At 30.6% G+C, this 21,352-nt stretch overlaps 1 protein-coding gene across 1 annotated transcript; it reads left to right on the top strand.

Annotated features, from left to right (window-relative positions):
- The first annotated feature begins 184 nt into the window (after positions 1–184).
- Positions 185–19,726, top strand: LOC105557439. The gene is made up of 32 exons (XM_012004683.1): positions 185–516; positions 1,250–1,337; positions 2,088–2,493; positions 2,626–2,781; positions 2,877–3,408; positions 3,755–3,993; positions 4,828–5,210; positions 5,514–5,794; positions 6,238–6,422; positions 6,763–6,930; positions 7,470–7,622; positions 7,961–8,566; positions 8,892–9,047; positions 9,423–9,909; positions 10,210–10,448; positions 10,969–11,327; positions 11,490–11,767; positions 12,204–12,385; positions 12,525–12,692; positions 13,211–13,363; positions 13,432–13,510; positions 14,176–14,699; positions 14,902–15,063; positions 15,193–15,489; positions 15,588–15,771; positions 16,030–16,186; positions 16,554–16,810; positions 16,901–17,553; positions 17,977–18,144; positions 18,535–18,693; positions 18,774–18,852; positions 19,393–19,726. Exons 2-32 carry the CDS (start codon positions 1,250–1,252, stop codon positions 19,639–19,641), a joined length of 8,187 nt encoding a protein of 2,728 aa, XP_011860073.1. The 5' UTR covers positions 185–516; the 3' UTR covers positions 19,642–19,726.
- The last annotated feature ends 1,626 nt before the right edge of the window (positions 19,727–21,352 follow it).

Here is a 21,352-nt window from a genome sequence, read left to right as displayed (position 1 = left end):
AAAAAAAACTATAATCTGCTTGTTACTCTAGCGAAACTTTTTTTCCAGATCTTTAATTAAGATTTCTCACTAGCACGTAACGTTTTGTGCAAGCAAAGATACATGTGATAACATGATTGTATATGAAAAAAAATGATGGCATCGTCATTAACCAGCCTGTGATAAGATATCGATGATATTATAGATAATCTCAACATAGTAACGAAGAGCAAAACGTACTCAACATTCTCTCATTCGATCGCGAACTGTTCGCGCGACATATTCATTTCGAAACGTACTGTGAAAATCGGATACATTAACTATCCACGATAGACGTGCGACCGACTCCCTCAGCACCAAGCTTACTTTGTTTAAAAGTGAAATTGAAAACTTAGGAAAAGTGAAATATAATTGTTCTCAGATGTGATATTTGCGGATACAAAAAACTTGTTCAGATAAAGTTACGAAGAGTTTATAACGTAAAATAACCATGAAAAAACAGCAATACTAGTCATAAGCGCAATAAAACATTTAAAGGTAAGTGCGATTAATTTTTAAATAGTTTCAACTTTCGAAAAGGTATCGTGTTTATGGTATAAGTTTATGTGTAGAAAATTTTAATTGAATTTTCTCAGTTCCCGTTTGATTCAATATGTGTAAGCACAAATCTATTAACAATCTTTTGTTAAGCGTTTTTTCTTCTGCGGTAATAATCAAAACAAATTAATTCATTTAAATATGATGTCCCCTGATAGACATGCATGCAGTTTCTCTAGACACCCTTCCAGTTACTGTCTAGTATTACTGCATTCTCATTAATTCTAACAATACTACATAGAAATTGGATAACAACTTGATAGAGTTTTTATTTGTCAGTGCTGAAGCAGTTCTTCCGGTAAAAATATATGCAGTTTGCTTAGACATTTGCCCAGTTATTGTCTAGTATTAATTAGATTATTATTTATTAAAATACTTATTATTTTTGTTCTTGTTCAATGGGTTCAGTTTTTGCGCAACTTTTATGTGCAGTAACTGTAAGAAAAACGTTACATCTTGATTGGGATTGCAAGTAGTTTTACTTCTCAGTTACTAGACAAAAGTTAATACAACTGTCTAGTAACTGCACGACATTTCTGCCAGGGTCACGAAAAATTAATACGGTGTACTTAATCAATTGTTAATTAAATAATCTATATGTATTTATATAACTACATATAACTTTTTTCTGCAATTTCATAATATCAAGAGAGATTGTACAATTACCTTTCAGATGAGGATCTCGCGGGGACATTTGTTACTTTGCACCCTAATCACATTACTCAATGGAAACGTAGCAGATAAATCTACCATTTACGATGGTAATACTATTTATATTTTATGTGTTATATTTTGTCTATTACATTTTATATTTATAACAATTTCTCTAAACAGTATTTATAAAAACCATTTGAATACCTAATGTTCTAAATTTCTAAAAAATATACAAAATTATATTTTTTTCGAGCAACATCTACTTTAGAACTTACAAATTATAAAATAAACTATCTTAATTTTACAAGATTACATATAAGATTTTCCCAGATTTACATATAAAATACATAAATTATGAAATCGTTTTAATTTTATAAGATTACATGAAGTTTATATTGTTATAAAATTATGTTAAACATGACCAAATAACAAATATTTTATGTATAAAACGTATACTTAAAAAATTGTTTTACTGTATATATTTTCAAATCAATGCAACTAAAAAATTTGTCTTGAAGAATTTAATAAATTACGATCGATGTCATATAAAAAACCGTTTAATTATATTAATCACATATTATTTGATTATATTAGAGTTGTATTGAGTAATTTTTATTAATTTTGCAATTACTTTATTAATAATTGTAATATTTTAGCAATCATAATCCATAAAATGCGCCAATCAAGTTTTGCATTTTGATCAATTTGCATTTTTTAAATATTATTGCATGAAGTAATCAGTAATCCAAATTACTAATCACTTTATACAAAATTATAGCCACTTTTGTTATTTTGCAACATATTTAAAAAATAGTTTCAAATATACAATTTTGGGATAATTTATACATATTCTCCAGGTACGCTTAGACAAAACGAAGATTTTTTACAAAATGACGACTCCATCAACTACAGATTACCAAAGGACGTTGATCCCATTTCGTATGATATCAAGTTAATACCAAACTTTCAAGACTTAACCTTTGAGGGCATCGTAAAACTTGAAGCTATCGCAAAAAGTGCAACTAACAATGTTACACTACACGTGGGAAACCTCACAAACATAAAGTGTTCGGTTATAACATCATATGCAGCTGATAGTTATTCGACTTTGTATGACAATACTACTGAAAAGTATACTATTCTTCTCCCCGAAACCATCCCTGAAGGTGGGAGATTAACAATATCTTTCACATACAATGGAGTTTTATCCGACAACATGATTGGATTTTATAGAAGTTCATACATCCACAACGGAGAGATTAAGTAAGTAAGAAATCAATATGGAATTTTTTTCATGAGAACAAAAAGAAATAATAAATATGCACTATAAATATTATGGTCACCTGAAAACGTTATGATAATTCGTAATACAATTTTTGTTACTCATCACCATAGATGGCTAGCTGCAACACAATTTCAAACAACACACGCGAGACATGTCTTTCCATGCTTCGACGAACCAAGCTTTAAGGCAAAATTTACGATCCGTATAGCAAGAGACGAAAATTATAAGACCATCAGTAATATGCCATGGGAAAAATCTGAGAGATTGTAAGTGTCAAAGAACAATATAACTACTACTGTTTCCCTGAATAAGCCTTTTTTGCTTTAATGCATTTGCATTATATGATCCATTTGCTTTTAAGGAAACCAGGAACCAAGATGTGGGATATCTTCGAAGAAAGCATTCCAATGTCCACATACTTAGTGGCCTTTGTCATTTCGGAATTTGATTCTCTTCCTAAAACACCAGATGAAATATTTAAAGAAAAAAATCAAAAAGAAGAAGGTCCAGTCACATTTAAAGTATGGTCCAAACCAACCACTATCGATCAAGCTCAATACGCTTTAGACGTTGGAAGACGAGCACTCGAACTGTATGAGAAGAAATTCAACGAACCGTATAAGAAGGAGAACCTGACCAAGATGGACATGGTGGCCGTACCTGACTTCGCAGCTGGGGCCATGGAAAATTGGGGATTGGTCACATATCGCGAGAGTCGGATGTTATACGACGAGATAGAATCATCGGCGATAGCAAAGCAGAGCGTAACTTCTGTGATCGCTCACGAGCTTGCGCATATGTGGTTCGGAAATTTGGTGACACCAGAATGGTGGAGCTATCTTTGGCTTAGCGAAGGATTCGCCAGATACTATCAATATTTCGGTACCGCGGAGGTAAGAACAATATTCAGGACTACTATCAATATATTATACAATATACGCACATCAAATATAAATTTAAAATATAATTTTTAAAAGAAACTTCAGATATGTATGTATGTATATTAAGTTTAAGTAACTTTTCATAAATATTAATTTCAGTTTTACACGATTTGCTTAAACCGTATATTATAATATACATTGATATTCTTAAAAATGAGTTGTTGGAATTTACCAGATGTCCATAACAATATTAAGATATACATATATGTAAAAATTGTTTTACATTTTTTACATCTTTACTAAAATTGTATTTAACTAATTTTGCTTTTATATTCTAACATTTTTGTTTTGTTTATAGCTCGAGGAAACTTGGAGCATGAAAGAGCAATTCGTGGTGGAACAACATCAAACTGCATTAATAGCGGACGGACTTGAATCTTCTCTTCCAATGACTCGGGACGTTTTTAATAAATCGCAAATCGCAGGAATAGGAGATACTATTACCTATAACAAGGGAGCCAGTATAGTTCGTATGATGAGCCTCCTGTTCGGACCCGAGATTTTCGAGAACGCATTACGCAGATACATACAAAACAAGTAAATATTACAATCAACTGTAACTATAACTGTATTTTAAACATATTTAATTTGATTAACAAATATTCCATTTTTGTATATAATGAACTTTAAGAACAATATAAGATAATACATCAAATAATTTGTAAAAGAAACTAATGTAACAAGACAAAATTAGAAAAAGAAACTAGTATTGTTTTAATTAAACATATAAATGAAATAAAGGATTATTAGACAACTTTAGACTGGTAGGTGTTTTATTTGACTTGTTCCGACGTTTCGACCATTCGGGTTGTGGTCCTTTTCAAACAAATAAATATTTCTTCGTCATCGTTAATATCCTAAAAAAGGCGTTAACATCCATCTCTGGGCATCAGTGGGAGAAACTATATTGGAAGGCTCGGCCAACGTAACGACCACAGTAGAACCTGTATATCAACATAGTTTCTCCGAATGACACCCAGAGATAGATATTACCGCATTTTGTAGAATATTAACGAAGACGAAGAAATATTTATTTCTTTGAAAAGGACCACAACCCGGATGGTCGAAACGTCGGAACAAGTCAAATAAAACGCCTGCCAATCTAAAGTGGTTTAATAATCCTTCATTTTGTTAATCAACTACCGACGATTACCATATTTCTTCTGTCATAAACATATAAATCTTTAATATTATCTTAAATTGACTTGTAGCATTATTTGATGATGCAAAATACTTACACATTAATACATTCGATTATAAATAATTGAAATGTAAATTAAAAACATTATAAATTATTAATATTTTATACTAAACATGTCTTTTTTACTCGATATGATTAAGAAATTATTATAAACAGAGTATATCTTTTAGCAAAGACAAAGGTTTGAGCAATCCGGATGCTTTGTGGGTAGCAATAAAAGAAGAAATAAATAGCGAATCAGAAATAGATCCGTCACTATCAAAGATCGATGTAAAAGCAGTAATGGATACCTGGACTACAAAAGCTGGATATCCCGTTGTATCATTCACAATTAATGACAATGGCATATTGGATATTACTCAAGAACGTTTCCTTTTGAGAAACTTGGAAAATACCGATAAAGATATCATTTGGCAAATCCCTATCACGTTTACTACACAAGACAACCCAGATTTCAATGACATGCACCCGAAGTATTGGATGTCTAACAACAAAAGCACATATTATAATATTAATCCGGAAAAATGGGTTGTATTCAACATTCAATCATCAGGTTGGTACTGAACAGCGTTCTCAACCGCACAAAAATAATTTACAAAACCATTTATAATAATAATAATAATAAATATGTCCGCATTATTAAGTAATTATCATGCGTTCATTGTTAAATTAATATCAGTTCATCAGATAAATTATATAGAAAGAAAGACATATTTTTACAAAGCGGTAATTTACATATACGTTGTCAAAAATATGGAACAAAAAATCTTCTTTAGTTAGTTTAATTAGTATTATAAATTCTGAGGTAATTTATATAAAAATTGTTAAAAAAATAACTGTGATATTTTTATTACAGGTTTTTATCGTGTAAATTATAACAAACTTGGATGGAAGAACATTTTCAAAACCTTAAAAAACGAAGATCTTAACGAAATTCATGTATTGAATAGAGCCGCCATTGTAGACGATCTACTAAATCTGGCTAGAGCAAAATATCAAAATTATGATACGCTTCTAGATGGATTGCTCTATCTTAAAAGAGAAACAAATTACCTGCCCTTTAAAGCAGCATTTAATGGTTTTGAATATCTAAATAAGCGATTTACTGGACATGATGCGACATATTCCTATTTCAAGGTTTGGTTTTGTTAACTAAGTATAGAACACCAATTTATACATAGTTAAAAAAGCAGTCATAATTTTGTTTCACAAGTACTAAGCTATCCACATCGTTTGTTATATAAAACTTTGGAATAATTTACAATTAATTAACTATTAATTAAAGATTTTTGATGTTAAAAAAGTAACAAGAAAAACGATTTGTAACATGTATTAGATTTGTAATTAATGTTACAGAAAGTTGGCTTACACACAACTAACTGTATATGTCTCTCAAAGCTTTTTCATGTTATCGTTAATTTGCAATTAATATTTTCTTTTTATAAAACTATTTATACACACATTTAAGCAATTAGAATTCAAAAATAGTGAAATTAGTTTAAATATAAAAACATACTTAATATAAAATGTTAAAATTTTTACATTAAAAGTCTGTTATATAAATTATTTTATATTTCTAGGCATATGTTCGTTCTCTTCTCGAAAGTATAAATCTCCACTTAGGATATGACGATCGCGAAGATGATGACTGGCTACAAATTTTGTTACGACGCGAGGTCAATAATTGGCTCTGTAATTTCGACGATGAGGAATGTGTAACAATTTATACTGAAAAATTTCAACAGTGGAAAACAGATGGTATCCGGTACGAATATAAAAGCATTCTCTCGTTTCTACCCTCATAAGTGTATACACTAACCCAAAAAAATAGGTCAACTTTTGTCGAGTTTCAGCAATTTAAAAATAGTCGAATTTTTAGCACATGAAAAGTATTTCCTATTTTTTATTGAATAGTACACAATAAAATTCAATATTCAAATACCTTCTAATCTTCCTAATATATAACCTTTTTGCGTTTATTTATCTTATTTATAATAGAAAGTTGAAACATTCGGACTTTATATTTAATGTTAAAAAAATTTTTTCTAACTTTTAAAGTAATTTAATTATAGTCTAGTAATATCAAATTGTTTAATATTTTACAGTATTAAGCCAAATGAAAGAACTACAGCGTACTGCGTAGCCATAAGACATGGATCTCCTGATAATTGGAACTTTTTGTGGGAAGAATATATAAATTTCGATTATCCATCCGACCAAACAGTGATTTTGAACGCATTGGGATGCAGTCAGGATACTAGCATCTTACAAGAGTAAGACTTGATACGCCATAAAAATTGTGTTTAACACATGCATAAGTAACTTATAGCTATGTAGTCTGTAAAACAATGCTGTGTAATGCTATTTCTTTAGAAGCTATGTAACACTGTCAAGCAAAAGGAGCAACCGAGAACAGAAAAATGATATAAAAAAATAGAGCTACGGAGCTTACAGAGCAAAAATCTTACAAATTACATAGCTTAAATATAAAAAGTACTGTGTTACAAAAGAACACAATAATTGCGCACCACATATTGATGTTAATAAGCTATATAGATGTTAAGCTATATAGAAAATGTTTAAACATTTTCTAATTGTTTGTAGTATATAATTAATAACAAAATATTTAGATACATAAATAATATATGTTTGTACAAAAATTAAAAATGTTTAACAACTCTTGATACTTAATTTGGATGATATAATTGTAGCTATACAATTCAAATATAGGAAAATAGTACGACATCATTATTACGCAAATATGGTACGTGTGCTGTACAATGCTGACAACTTTGTTATTATTTTTGTGCAGATATCTACTTAAAGCCATTAGCAGTTTTGACAAGAATCAAATTCGTAAACAGGACAGCACGACTGTCTTCGCCGCCGTTTATAACTCTGGCCTGATTGGTGCTGAGACTGTTCTTGATTTTGTTGACCAGTATCACAAAGAAATGGAAGAATAGTAAGTTACCCTTATAACACTGTAAACTTACATGACATATTAACATTAACATTCAAAACGAAGTAGAATATAATTAACATTTCAATCACTATAAGTAAATATAAGATATTAACGATGCACTAGTATTACATATTATACATATATACACATATACATATACATACGTGTGTGTGTGTGTGTGTGTAATACATATAGATATATGTATATAATATGCGTTGCGCGTAAAATATATTTTTTAAATTCTCCTTTACAATACAAAATATTATTTACTATCGACGGTATCAACGCATATGTAAAGATCATGTTTTGATATACAAGTATGTTATTTTCTCACTTAGCTACGGAGGGCAGGGTACAATAGCCACAATCCTGGATGGAGCGTCGCAGCGTCTCTCTACATTCGAATTAGTGAACAAATTCGAAACTCTTATAAACAAGCACAAAGCGGACTTCACGTCAATCGAAAAATCTTTGGCTTCTTCTTTAAAAATCGCTAAATACGAATTGGACTGGTTTATATACGTTTCAGAATCTATAACTCAGTGGCTACGAAAATATGATAACCTACGATATCGCTTACCAAACAATATAAATCCTCAAAAATATATTATTTCCGTTACACCTTATCTTGAGGGGGATTTTACCGTTGACGGAAAGGTGACGATCGCAGCCAATGTAACACATCCGACAGATCAGATCATTTTGCATTCCTCGAACATTGAACATGAAAAAGTGACCGTCACAGCCAATGGTCAAAACGATCCTTTGCACATTCTAAAGAAAAAGGTAGAAAACCGATATGACTTTTACATTATTTATCTAGAAGAAGAAGTAACCACGGGAACTAATTTGACCATCGAAATCAAGTACAAAAGTAATTTGAACGCTACAGAGCTTCGTGGCTTCTACAAAAGTTCTTACTTGAATGAGAAGGGAGAAACGAGGTAAATAAATATTATTGCATTCACTTAATTTGCGTCATACGAATTAGCAGGAGAAACATTCTCAAATATTTTTTTGTTTTAAGGAACTTGTGCTTATATAAAAATGCCAAGAACAATTTTAAGAAAAATTTCTAAAAACGATTGCAATTACTATCGCTTACATAACAATAATATTATAACCGTAATTTTGTTTAAATTTTAAGTTACAATTTTTAAAAAAAAAATTAATAAATAAGAGAGAAAGAAGATAATATATGAAAAAAATATTACATTTTTACTTTTAAAATTCTTGCATTAAAGATTTAGTGCAAAATTTATGTATTAGATGGCTAGCAGCCTCTCACTTAGAACCTGTAGGCGCTAGAAAAATGTTTCCTTGCTTCGATGAACCAGCGATGAAAGCAATCTTTACTATTGAAGTTACCGTGCCACCAGATTACACACCACTCAGTAACATGAACTGGGAAGTCTTAAACCAACCGTATGTACACATTTAAATGTATTTCTTTGGATAATGGAATTGAATACTCTCTTCTTCCTAATCAAGTACAAATTTTTAATCAAGTACAAATATTTTACTTTAGTATTACGTTATTATTAACCATTCTTGTTTTGAAAATGGAAAAACCAAAAGATTGATAATTTATTATAATTTGATATTTAATATTTTGTAATACAAAAATGTACTTTAAAGAAATTATTTGGAATATTATAAATATTTCCCTTTGAAAAAATTATTACAGTGTTAATAATACATAGAGCATACTATAAATGCATTTAAAACAAAAATTACATGACTTTCATAAAGCCTGGTAAAATACAAAAACTAAAATTACATATTAACCAAATGTTGCAGTGGTAATGGTCACGACACGTACACTTTCCACGAGACAAAACTGATGTCGACATATTTGGTGGCTCTTATTGTTTCTGATTTTAAGTCTAAATCTGGGGAAACAAGTGATGGAATTAAATTAGCGGTATACGCACGTCCCAACGCCATTAATCAAACCTCTTACGCTTTAGAAGTAATGTCTCCATTGTTGAAATTCTTCGAGGAGACGTACAACCAAAAATATCAACTCCCAAAATTATTTATGGCGGCGCTACCCGATTTTTCATCAGGCGCAATGGAGAACTGGGGCCTTTTAACATACAGGGAAGCGAGTATGTTATATGACGAGAATCACTCGCCGATAACAAATAAGCTAGATATCAGAAACGTGATTGCTCATGAAATCTCCCATCAATGGTTCGGAAATTTGGTCAGTCCTCTGTGGTGGAAATATCTGTGGTTGAACGAAGGATTTGCTAGATACTTCGAATACCATGCTCCAGCCCGTGTACGTAATAAAAATATTCCCCGCCGACGTAAGAATGAATTAAAAATACACGAAATCTTTGATCGCTATTAATTATATCACTATCACTATGTCTGTGAATTTTTACGAACAGTCTAAAATAGTTTTATGTCGCAAATACGGAAATTACAGACATATTCTTCTACAGCATACATGCAGCATTTTTTACATTTTAAAACAATAAGAAAAATAAATAATAGAAAAATAAATATTAAAATAAAAGTATTATTCCAACTAGATGGGATAAGGATTTCTTTAAACAATAAATTATTCGCTTTCTAGGTATTTACAGACGATAGTTTGGAATCACAATTTGTGGTGGACCAAGTACATTCTGCTTTCAGTGCAGACAGTTCTAAATCTACACATCCCATGAGTCATGATGTAACTACTCCTCGTGAAATTCACAGCATATTTGACACAATTAATTATGCTAAAGCTGCTAGCGTATTGAGAATGGTCGAAAAAGTATTTGGAACTGAAATATTCAATGATGCATTAAGTGACTATCTTAAACAAAAGTATGTAACATTTTGAGACTACAAATAATTCTTTTATTAATTTAACGAATGCAGTTTCTCTGATGTTAATTCATAATTATCAAAAGTTTGTTTGATTAAATATTATTCAAACAAATATATACGTATATTAATTTATTTACATTACAAAGATATTTATATAAAAGTTGCAAAATGTAAGTAAAATGTACGATATACGTTAATTAAAACATTTATAATAGTAAAGAGAACTTTAAATTAATGGAACTAGTCTTAATAATAAAATTGTGTCGAAAGAAAAATTGATGATTGGTACGTAAGTGCAAGAGAAAGAATAAAAATTAAAGTATATCTGTGTAAATAATATAACTTTATACAAAGTATAATGTATCTATGTATAAAGTATATAAATATCTATAGCAGATTTTAATAAGACGAGGAACGTCTATTCTAATGTTTAATATTACCTAACACCTTTAAAATTTATTTCATAAATAAGCACATGTTTTAAGAAGAAGAAATAATTTCTTGTTTCATTTTTTAGAAGTTACAGCGTTGCCGAGCCAAAAGATTTGTACGCCTCACTTCAACAAAAACTAGATGAGAAAGGATTAAAAGACGATATCACAGTCATCTTAGACACGTGGACAACTCAACCCGGTTATCCTGTCGTTAATGTCGATGTTAAAAAACATATTATAATTTTGGAACAAGAACGTTTCTTCCTTAAAGAACATGGCAATAATTCTGATGAAACTCTGTGGCACATCCCAATTACATGGGCATCAGTTCAAAATAGTTTAGATTACTCCGATACCACATCGAAATTTTGGTTAACAGAACGCAAAAACATAATAAAAAAGCCATCAGATTCACTTGTACTATGCAACACGCAACAATCAGGTAATTGAACGAAGCAAATTAAAAATTGGCACTCATCGAAAAGAATGATAAATTTAATGAACAAAATTTAGAAATTTAACAGCTTTTATAGACATCTGCGTTATTCCATGATATTCGCTATTTTAAGATATTTGCAATTACAAATATACCATTTGTTTTCAGGTTACTATCGTGTAAATTATAACAAAAAACATTGGATGGAGTTGATTGATTATCTTAAGAACCAAGATTTTCAAACAATTCACGTAATTAATCGCGCAGCATTAATTGATGATCTTATGAATCTTGCAAGAGCAGATTACATCGATTACAAAACTGTTATATCCGCTACAATGTATTTGGAGAAAGAAAATAATTATTTCCCTTGGCGTGCGTTCTTCAATAATCTGCCTTACTTGAACAACCGTTTTGCAGGACGTGAAATTGAACAGCTATATAAAGTACGTACGTTACACTTGTATAAATATGAGTGTGTGTGTGTGTGTATGTGTATATATAATGTTAATACATTCTATATAAATTTAAAAAATTTTCTCTCACTATTTCTCTGATTTTATTACTAAAGTACACATATGTATAATTACTAAAATTCTTCTAAACCTTATTGTGTTATAATTAATATCTAAAGTAGAATTATATAAATAGGTTTATTATTTCAAAATTTTACATTTATTAATATTGCTCTCAAGGTTCATATTTCTACGTGAATTAACTTTTTCAGTTGTACATCTTTATTATATTCAAATCAAATTCTATTTTGCTGCAAATCTCCTTTAATCTTTTCAGTCATTATTTAGTTTCCTTTAAATTTATTTTTATAAGAAATTTTATAAGTATTTCTACAGAAAACAATTAATATTTATGAAACATTTTCAGAAATGGTTAACATCATTAATAGAAGGACTTTACACACGGTTAGGCTTTGAGGATCGCGAGAACGACGACGATTTAACTAAAATGTTAAGAATACATACTCGCAAATGGGCCTGTAAATTAGATGTAGCAGATTGTATATATGAGGCTACAAAATTCTTCAGACAGAAACAACGTTCAATTCCGTAAGTTCAAAAACAAATTAAAATATGTCCATTCATTTTCTTCCATGGCGTAATGCAAATAGAAATGGTTGTACACTACGTAAACGTCATGTGTAATATTATATTAATTAAACTTTGTTAATCATTGATTATTTTACAGAATACCACCAAATTACCGCGATGTTGTTTACTGCACAGCCATGAGAATGAACTCAAGAGATAATTATGAATTTTTATGGAACGAGTACATAAAGAGTAATGTGAATACAGATAAACTTGTAATTCTTAGTTCATTAGCTTGTTCAGAAAACAGGGATGATTTAGAAAGGTATGTACAATATTCTTTTCATTGTTAATATCGAATTATAACTCATAAGAAATTGGCATCCATAAATTACTTTTATTAATAATTTTTTAAATATAATACAATAATAGCACATATATTGCGTAGAAATTACAAAGATGCATCTTATTTTTAAATTTTTCTAATATTCATGTGTTAAGGAGATGTTGGACTGCATTGCATCTCTTTGCACCTTCTGCACCTAGTGTTTTCAGTTTATGGAAACCTTTTGTGTAATAAGCAAACTATATAGTTTATGTGTATAGATCGAAAGTGTCTTCCTGTTCGGACTAAATCAGAGAATATAATTGGGTATTACACAAATGTTTCTATGAACTGAGAACTGTAGATGCAAAAGATGTAAAGAGGTGCAACTCTGTCAAGAATCTCCTTAATAAATTTGTGATAAACAGACAATTTATTAAATTTTATTAAGAAGAATTGCAATGCTCATTAATTTTATTAATTATAACAAATTTATCTGTTTCTTTCATTAAATCAAGGTTATTGCGAGAAGCGATTATTAAGGATTCTGTGAATATACGGTATCAAGATAGCGCGAAAGTATTTTCGAACGTTTACGATGCAAGTTTGATTGGTGTTGAAGTTGTCATGAAAGTGATTGAAACTTCTTATGAAGCTATACTGAACCGATAGTGAGTAACTTTGCACAGTGATAAAAATTGTATAACGACGCAGCATGACATACCATTTTTAATTACAGTGACGGTGATTATACAAAAATCGAAAATATAGTGAGCGCTTTGGCAAGCAGATTATCCACTTCTGATCTTTATAAACAGGTAATGTATCATGATATATTTTCAACTAATTTTAATTTTTAATTAAATTTACAAAAAATCGACTGGCTGTCCCACTTTAAATTAAACTAACCAAATATCTCGAAAAATATGAAAGATAATAATACGGAAAACCGTTTTAGATAAAAGTTGTTTGGTTCGAAGGGGGACATAAGATGATGCTATTGAATTGATTTTGAATAATCGTTTGAAGATCATACAAAGGTATCCTTCAATAAAAGATCAATTAATAGCATCATCTATTATCCCCTTTGAACAAAACTTTTGTCTGAAATGTTTATCCGTATTTTTCATATTTTTCGAAATAATTGGCTGGTTAATTTAAAGTGAGACACCCGATATTTTAAATTCTAAAAAATTTTCATAAAGAACATCACGATTAATTATTCTTTCTGTATATGCACACATTATGTTCAATACGAAGTGAAAAGCATTTATTAATTAAGTGAAATAAAATATTCAAAATAAAATAACCAAGTTTTATCATTAAACAATGTCAAATATTCAAACTTGCCGAATATATCCGTTACCATATTCATATTTTACCAGATATTTTACTTAAATAAAACAAATTCTTAGTAATTATTTATTTAAAATTCTTGTCAACTAATTAATCAAGATGTATTTGATTTATGTTTTACTCGCAGTATGAAAACTTACTCGACCAGCTGGTTAAGAAAGAACCGAAATTCAAGATGTCTGTCGATTCCTATTTGGAAACAGCAAAATATGAGTTCGATTGGTATGAGAGAAAAGTTCCAGTAATTTTCGAAGCATTGGACAATCTATTTTCAAGTAACATGTACCGCTTGCCGAAGACGCTTGAGCCAAACTTGTACAACATATATCTCACACCTCACATGGAAGAAGGTGTCTTTGACGGAGATGTGGAAATACAAATGACAGTTCGGGAAAGTACTACGTTAATAACTCTCAATTCTCACAAACTCAATATCTCATCAAATATCAACGTCTTCAGAGAAGATGATTCAAAAATAGAAGTGCTGAGTTACAAAGAACATGGTCCGCAACAAATACTAAAAATATATTTATCCGCCTATGTACATACGAATGAGAAGATAAAAGTGAAAATTAATTTTAACGGAATTCTTAATGATGATATGAATGGATTCTATCGTAGTTCGTATTTTGACAGTGAAGGGGTGCAGCAGTGAGTATAAATTCATAAATAACTAACACCTTGGTATCGTTTATTAAAAGAAAATAAAAAGCAGTTTGGTAATCTTACTGTTCAACTTTTTCATTATAATCTCAATAATTATGAATTAATAAAAATATTAATGCATAAAAGTAAAACTATGTAATTAATTAATTATATATCAATCTTTAATACTTATTTCATTTTTTCACAGTTGGTTGGCTACAACACACTTTGAGCCTACGTATGCTAGACAGGCTTTCCCCTGTTTAGACGAACCAGCATTTAAATCAAAATTCACAATTAACATTCAAAGGCTAAATCATTACAACTCGCGAAGTAATATGCCACTCAAAACAGATGCCATAAGTCTAACGTAAGTATACATACAATTATACATTTTACAAATCTTAAACTGGATACACTATATGCTTTTCTGTGTAATTCTTGAGTAAAAAGTACTTATATCAGCAATGTTATCTTATTACATTTACTTGTTACTTAGGGACGGTAATTACACGGTGGACACTTTCCACACTAGCAACGTTGTTATGTCGACGTATCTGGTAGCATTTGTTGTCTCCGAATTTGAGTCTGTGGATGTTGGAAACGCAACTTTCAACGTATGGGGTAGACCGGAAGTCGTGGTACATGGCAGATACGCTCAAGATATTGGCATTGAACTTATTGACGAGTTGCAGAATATTACCGGCATCAATTATACTTTGCCCAAGCTAGACTTGGTGGGAATTCCAGATTTTTCAATGGGCGCGATGGAGAACTGGGGTCTTGCTACTTTCCGGTAATATTACTTTTTCTTGACAATTCGAACACGTTATCTTTTATACAACACACAAGTGAGTTCCTCATATTCTATAAATAACATAAATCTTTCAACAGTGAATACGGACTTTTCTATAACAAAAAAGAAACTACATCCACCTTCGAAAAGTACATAATCACCGTAATAGCGCACGAACTTACTCACATGTGGTTCGGAAATCTCGTTACTTGCGACTGGTGGGATTATATTTGGCTCAACGAAGGTTTCGCACAATACTTCGAATGGTTTATATCTGATCGGGTACGTAATTACTGATATTTACATAAAAGAAAAATTATATTTTACTTCTACCACAAATAAAACTTTGTTTTTCAAAATGCGACGAAGTTAATTTATTTTTCTTTAAAATTCAAGAAATCGTTTAAATTTCTCACTTTTAAGATTTTCTTAAATTTTGCAAAAATTATAATTTATTATAAAACTCAATTTTGCAAATAATACAAAATTACATATTATATATAACAAATGTAATCATTTTTATTTGCATTCTCTTTTTAGATACGCCCAAATTACAAGTTCATGGATCAATTCGTGGTTTACGAACTACATCCCGCTCTGTCGAAAGATGCTTCGCTCTCAACACACCCAATGACAAATCCCGTCAAAACTCCGGAAGAAATAGCTAAAATCTTCGATTATGTCACTTACGGGAAATGTATGTATAATTATCATATTACATCATATTGATTAAAACACGTAATGTATAACATATAACATCCTCAAGGAAATTTCTATTGAAAATGTCTTTTACAAATTCTAATAAATTTTATTATTGCTATAATAATATAAGATCTTATAAATACAACATATTAAAGCTTATACAAAACATTAAATTCTCATTATAATTTATGAAACTATAAATTTATTGTATTATATCAAAAGCTGTTTATATCATAATAATGTTTTACAAACGCAAAATACTTTATTAGTGCTTTTATACGTACATATATTTATATTAGAAGCTCAGTGTTCTATTAAGTATTTCCTTTTTTATTTATTATTAAAATATTTTTATATTACAGCCGCCAGTGTCTTACGAATGATATTCAATGCATTTGACCAAGAAGATCATATATTGGCACTTCGTGATTATTTAACAAAACGAAAATATCGTACGGCAAGTCCTACAGATCTATGGGATAGTTTCGAGTTATTTGTATCGATAAACATTGGCGATAGAAATGTAAGCATCGAAGAAGTTATGAATACTTGGACAAATCAACCGGGATATCCGGTGGTCAATGCTACATTAACTAAAGACATACTAACGCTTACTCAGGTAATATATAATATAATTATTTCATTCTTCTTTATTTATTCACATGTATTTCTACAATTCTACATATTATTTTACCATATTGTGTTGTAGGAACGGTTCCTAATAAATAGCAATAACATTGGCAGTGAATTTTATTGGATACCAATTGATATATTCGTTCCATCCAATATGTTTGGTGATATTTCTTTACACCAAAAAATATGGCTAGGACCAGAACCTCAGGGAATATATGTTAATCCTACTAACGATTGGTTTATCGTAAATTATGAACAAACTGGTTTCTACCGCGTTAATTACGATACTTTCTCGTGGAAAAAATTAATCGATAAGTTAAAGAATAAAGGATTCGAAGTTATCAATCCCTTGAATCGTGCTCAAATTATTGACGATCTCTTTAACTTGGCTCGCGCTAGTTACGTGGAATATGAATTATTGATGAGCGCATCGCTGTATTTAAAACAAGAAACACATCATTTACCCTGGAAAGCGTTCTTCAATGGCATATCGTTCATTTCTGGAAGATTTGAAACACAGGCAACTTTCCAGAAAGATCTAAATGGATACATTATGAAATTATTATCTCCGATGTATGAGAAAGTAGGATTCGACGATCGTGATAATGAAGAGCATTTAGACAAATTAAATCGGGAAATGATTCTTCAATGGGCTTGCAAATTAGGTAATGCGGAATGCCTGACAAAATCTGTAGAGCTATTTACCACCTGGCAGAACAATTCCACACGGTAATATTCCGATAAGTTTTAATAAAATTATTAAATTTATAACAATTGTTTTAATCCGAGATATCTAGAAGTTTGAAATACTTCTTCATGTTTTTAATTATCTCTTCCATGCAAGAATCATAAGTTTCTATTTTAAACGTTACGAAATATACATATAACTTAATACTAAACACAATTGAGACTGAAAATATTACAATGTAAAATTATCTTGGAAAGTTGAAACATGAATTTTAAAAAGTTCTGAAAGAAATTAGAATTATGAACTTATAATTACTAATTGTACGTTTTAAATAATTATGCTGATTAAATAAGCCTAGATAGAGAATTAATTTAATCAATGTACCGTAATAATTATAAAATTTACAGTTTATAAATTTTTATTTACATGTATTTTCTTATAATATAATATTTTCTTATCTATAGAATTCCACGTAATGCACGGCCAGCTGTTTATTGTACCGCAATAAGACAAGGAAGCTCAGATGATTGGGATTTCTTGTGGGATCAATATCTAGACACAAACTTTGCAACAGAGATGAAGGTTATTATAAATGCACTCGGGTGCTCGATAAATGAGACAGTACTCCAAACGTAAGTTTCCATACAGAAGATGCATTAATATCAACTTCTTTAACCAAAGAAAAAATTACAATGTCACGATTCTAGTTTATTTAACGTGAAATTAAAGTATGTTTACTAATGTTTAAAGTATGTTAATTAAACTATGTTTATTAATGTTAATTTAGAGAAGAATTCTAACATACTTGATGAAATAATTAAGTAAAGAATTTTCTATATAATAAATTTCATTTTTAACTGTTGTCAGTTAAAAGCATATTTATGCATATTATGATAAAAGTAAATTTATGTTCCCATATTTACATCATGAAATTCGTTAAAATTGTGATAATCTTTCTTATTACTTGAACATATCCCAGGGCGATTTTACTCAATCAATTTACGATCAATTTTTTTAAACAGTTACTTAGGAAGAGCCATAGAAAAATACGATCCTGCCAGTGCTGTCATTCGTCGACAAGATGTTTCAGCGGTATTTACTTCCGTCTACAGCGCAGGCCCAGTAGGAGTAAATGTTACCCTTAACTTTTTAATAACACATATTGAAGAGCTGTATCAATAGTAAGTGTCATTACAGTACTATCTACAATTCTACACTATTGTAGCAATGAACTTCTTACGTTTGTATATTTTTGTTACAGTTTTGGAAAGTGGGACGAAGTTGCAGATTTATTTGTTAATGTGGCATCGTATATATCGAGCGAGGATCAATATAATACGGTACGATTACTCAGAGTTCTTATTTAGGCTGCGTTCGGAAACATCACCCAAGCGTCCCCGTGTATCATTTTATCCTTATTTAACATTCGCCGAGCAACGAGGATAAAATGATCCACTGGGGCACTCGGGTAATGTTTCCGAACGCAGCCTTAAAAAATAAAAGTGACGAAACAAAAAGCTTAAACTAGTAAGAATATTCTTAAAGTCGCCAGCAGTAATTTAATAAATTAATAACATCGGTTTGTCGACCGTGTCTGGCAATTAAAATTCTTATTGCGAAAAATATTACCCCAGCCAGGATTCGAACCTGGGACCTCCCTACAATCCGTGACGGGCGTCGAGCTGGTTTAGACGCCCGTCACGGATTGTAGGGAGGTCCCAGTTTCGAATCCTGGCTGGGGTAATATTTTTCGCAATAAGAATTTTAATTGCCAGACACGGTCGACAAACCGATGTTATTAAAAAGCTTAAACTCTAAAAATAGAAACTTAATCAAAACTTTTCTATTGCGTATTATACATATATTCTTCTTTCTTCTAGTTGATGGACTTCGTGGAACATAATATAACCATGTATCCTCCAAATATGAAAATTAAATTACGTTCTGCTATTTCTACAGTGGAAACCAACTTACTGTGGTTCAAAACTAACGGCTACAAAATTAGACAATGGATAATGAGTCTAGAACCTGAAATCGAAAAACCAGACAGTTCTACCAGGATAGAATCCTTAAATATTGTTTGTGTAACTCTCATTGCTTTAATATCGTATCTTTTAAGTTATAACTGAAAAATTAAGTTTAACGAAATGTAGATTAAATAAATATTATTCTTCAGGTTTCTATTATGCACAATAGAGACAACTGGATCTTTTATCCGTGCCTTTTGATTTACTAACTTGTTCTTTTTCAAAGCTAGGATCGGCGAATTTATATTTTCTGTATAAAATATTTTCAATGTGTATATTTACCAGGATTGGGAAAGTTACTTTATAAAAGTATGTAGTTACAGTTGCAGTTTTTTCGCTAAAAATATAACTATTTACAGTTACAAGTTACCAATTTTGAAAAGTAACGCGTTACAGTTACAGTTACTCAAAAAGTGATGAGCAGTTACTTTGCAGTTACTTTCTTGCAATGAAAATCAAAATATCAAATCTGTATTTAAATTGTAAAGTGTCGATAAAGGTGGTTACGCGAAAATGCAAGGCCTATTGCAATCTGTGGAGATTTAAAATATACATAAAGTAACTATTAATCTAACCATTAAATAAGTTACTAGTTATCGAAAAAATGTAACTGAGTTAAGTTACAGTTACAGATGGAGAGAAAGTAACGAAGTTAAGTTAGAGCTACCAAAAAAATAACTGTAACTGTAACTTCCTTACAAGTTATATTACATATTACATACAAGTGATATTTACATTATATCTAATGCAAAGAATTGTATTTTTAATCTCTTAATTAGGTAAATAAATGTAAAATGACATAAAATAAAAAATATACTGTTTATCCAAAGATTTTTACTCAAGAGATGCGGTAACGTCTTGCACCAAGTATATTTTTTCTATAATACATGAATTATACATTTAAATTAAACAAGACGCTACGGCAATTCTTTTTTTTTGAACACTTTTCTCTAGCAATAAATATACTTTTTTTTAATAAGTTACGACGCGCATTACTCCGGGCCTTCCTGCTTGGAGTCGCGCGTCCAAATCGTCAGTGATTACAGTTGCTAGGAATTGCCTGCCGAACATAGCTGCTACCGCTACTATGATTTTTCTCGGCACTCCATCTCCGGGTCCGGGTGCTTTTTTAGGGTTGATGCGGCTGTTTTTATCCCGTCTTCTGTAACTTCCCATTCTGTGTCCCATTCTCTCCTTGGCTGTCCTTGTTGTATTGGGCGTCCGCCAGGAAATAGGGTGTTCAGTACCCTGTTCAACAGTTCTGGGTCCATCGTTGTTGTGATCGGACGGGACCATTGTCTTATTTTATTCATAACCATTTTGTATGGTCTACTCCATGGATCTTTGTTTATATCATTAAGTAATTGCTTCCAGGATTCCGTTTTGCATCTACTGATCTCTGTGACTAATGTTGTTCTCGCTTCCTTATATTTTTTCCAGGCTTCGGCAAATGTTTTGAACCATTTTTGGTTCATCTTCAGCGCAAACAATTTAAAAAAATCCAGTATAAACTATTAAATATCATGACAAGTAATTAAAATAATAAATAAATATTCCCTATCTAAAAAAGGCGTTGCGAGTTCATTGTTGTCGCTTTTCCGCGATGCCGATTGGCTCTCTCGAAACTCCATTTCGATCTTGTTGCGAGTCGATTCTCTTCGACTCGCGGTTTTGACAGTTTGCATTTAAGAGGGTTATTTTGACAGTTTATGTGTCGATCTCGTTGCGAGTCGTTCACTTCGACTTGCGGTTTCGACAGTTTGTATTTAAGAGGGTTATTTTGACAGTTTATGTAATATATATAATGTGGAAG

Source organism: Vollenhovia emeryi, unplaced genomic scaffold, assembly GCF_000949405.1.
Source record: "Vollenhovia emeryi isolate VEMERY1.0 unplaced genomic scaffold, V.emery_V1.0 DF939486.1, whole genome shotgun sequence".
Taxonomy (NCBI): Eukaryota; Metazoa; Arthropoda; class Insecta; order Hymenoptera; family Formicidae; genus Vollenhovia; species Vollenhovia emeryi.
The sequence above is the reverse complement of the archived record's forward strand: the minus strand, read 5'-3'. Positions and strand labels throughout refer to the sequence as shown.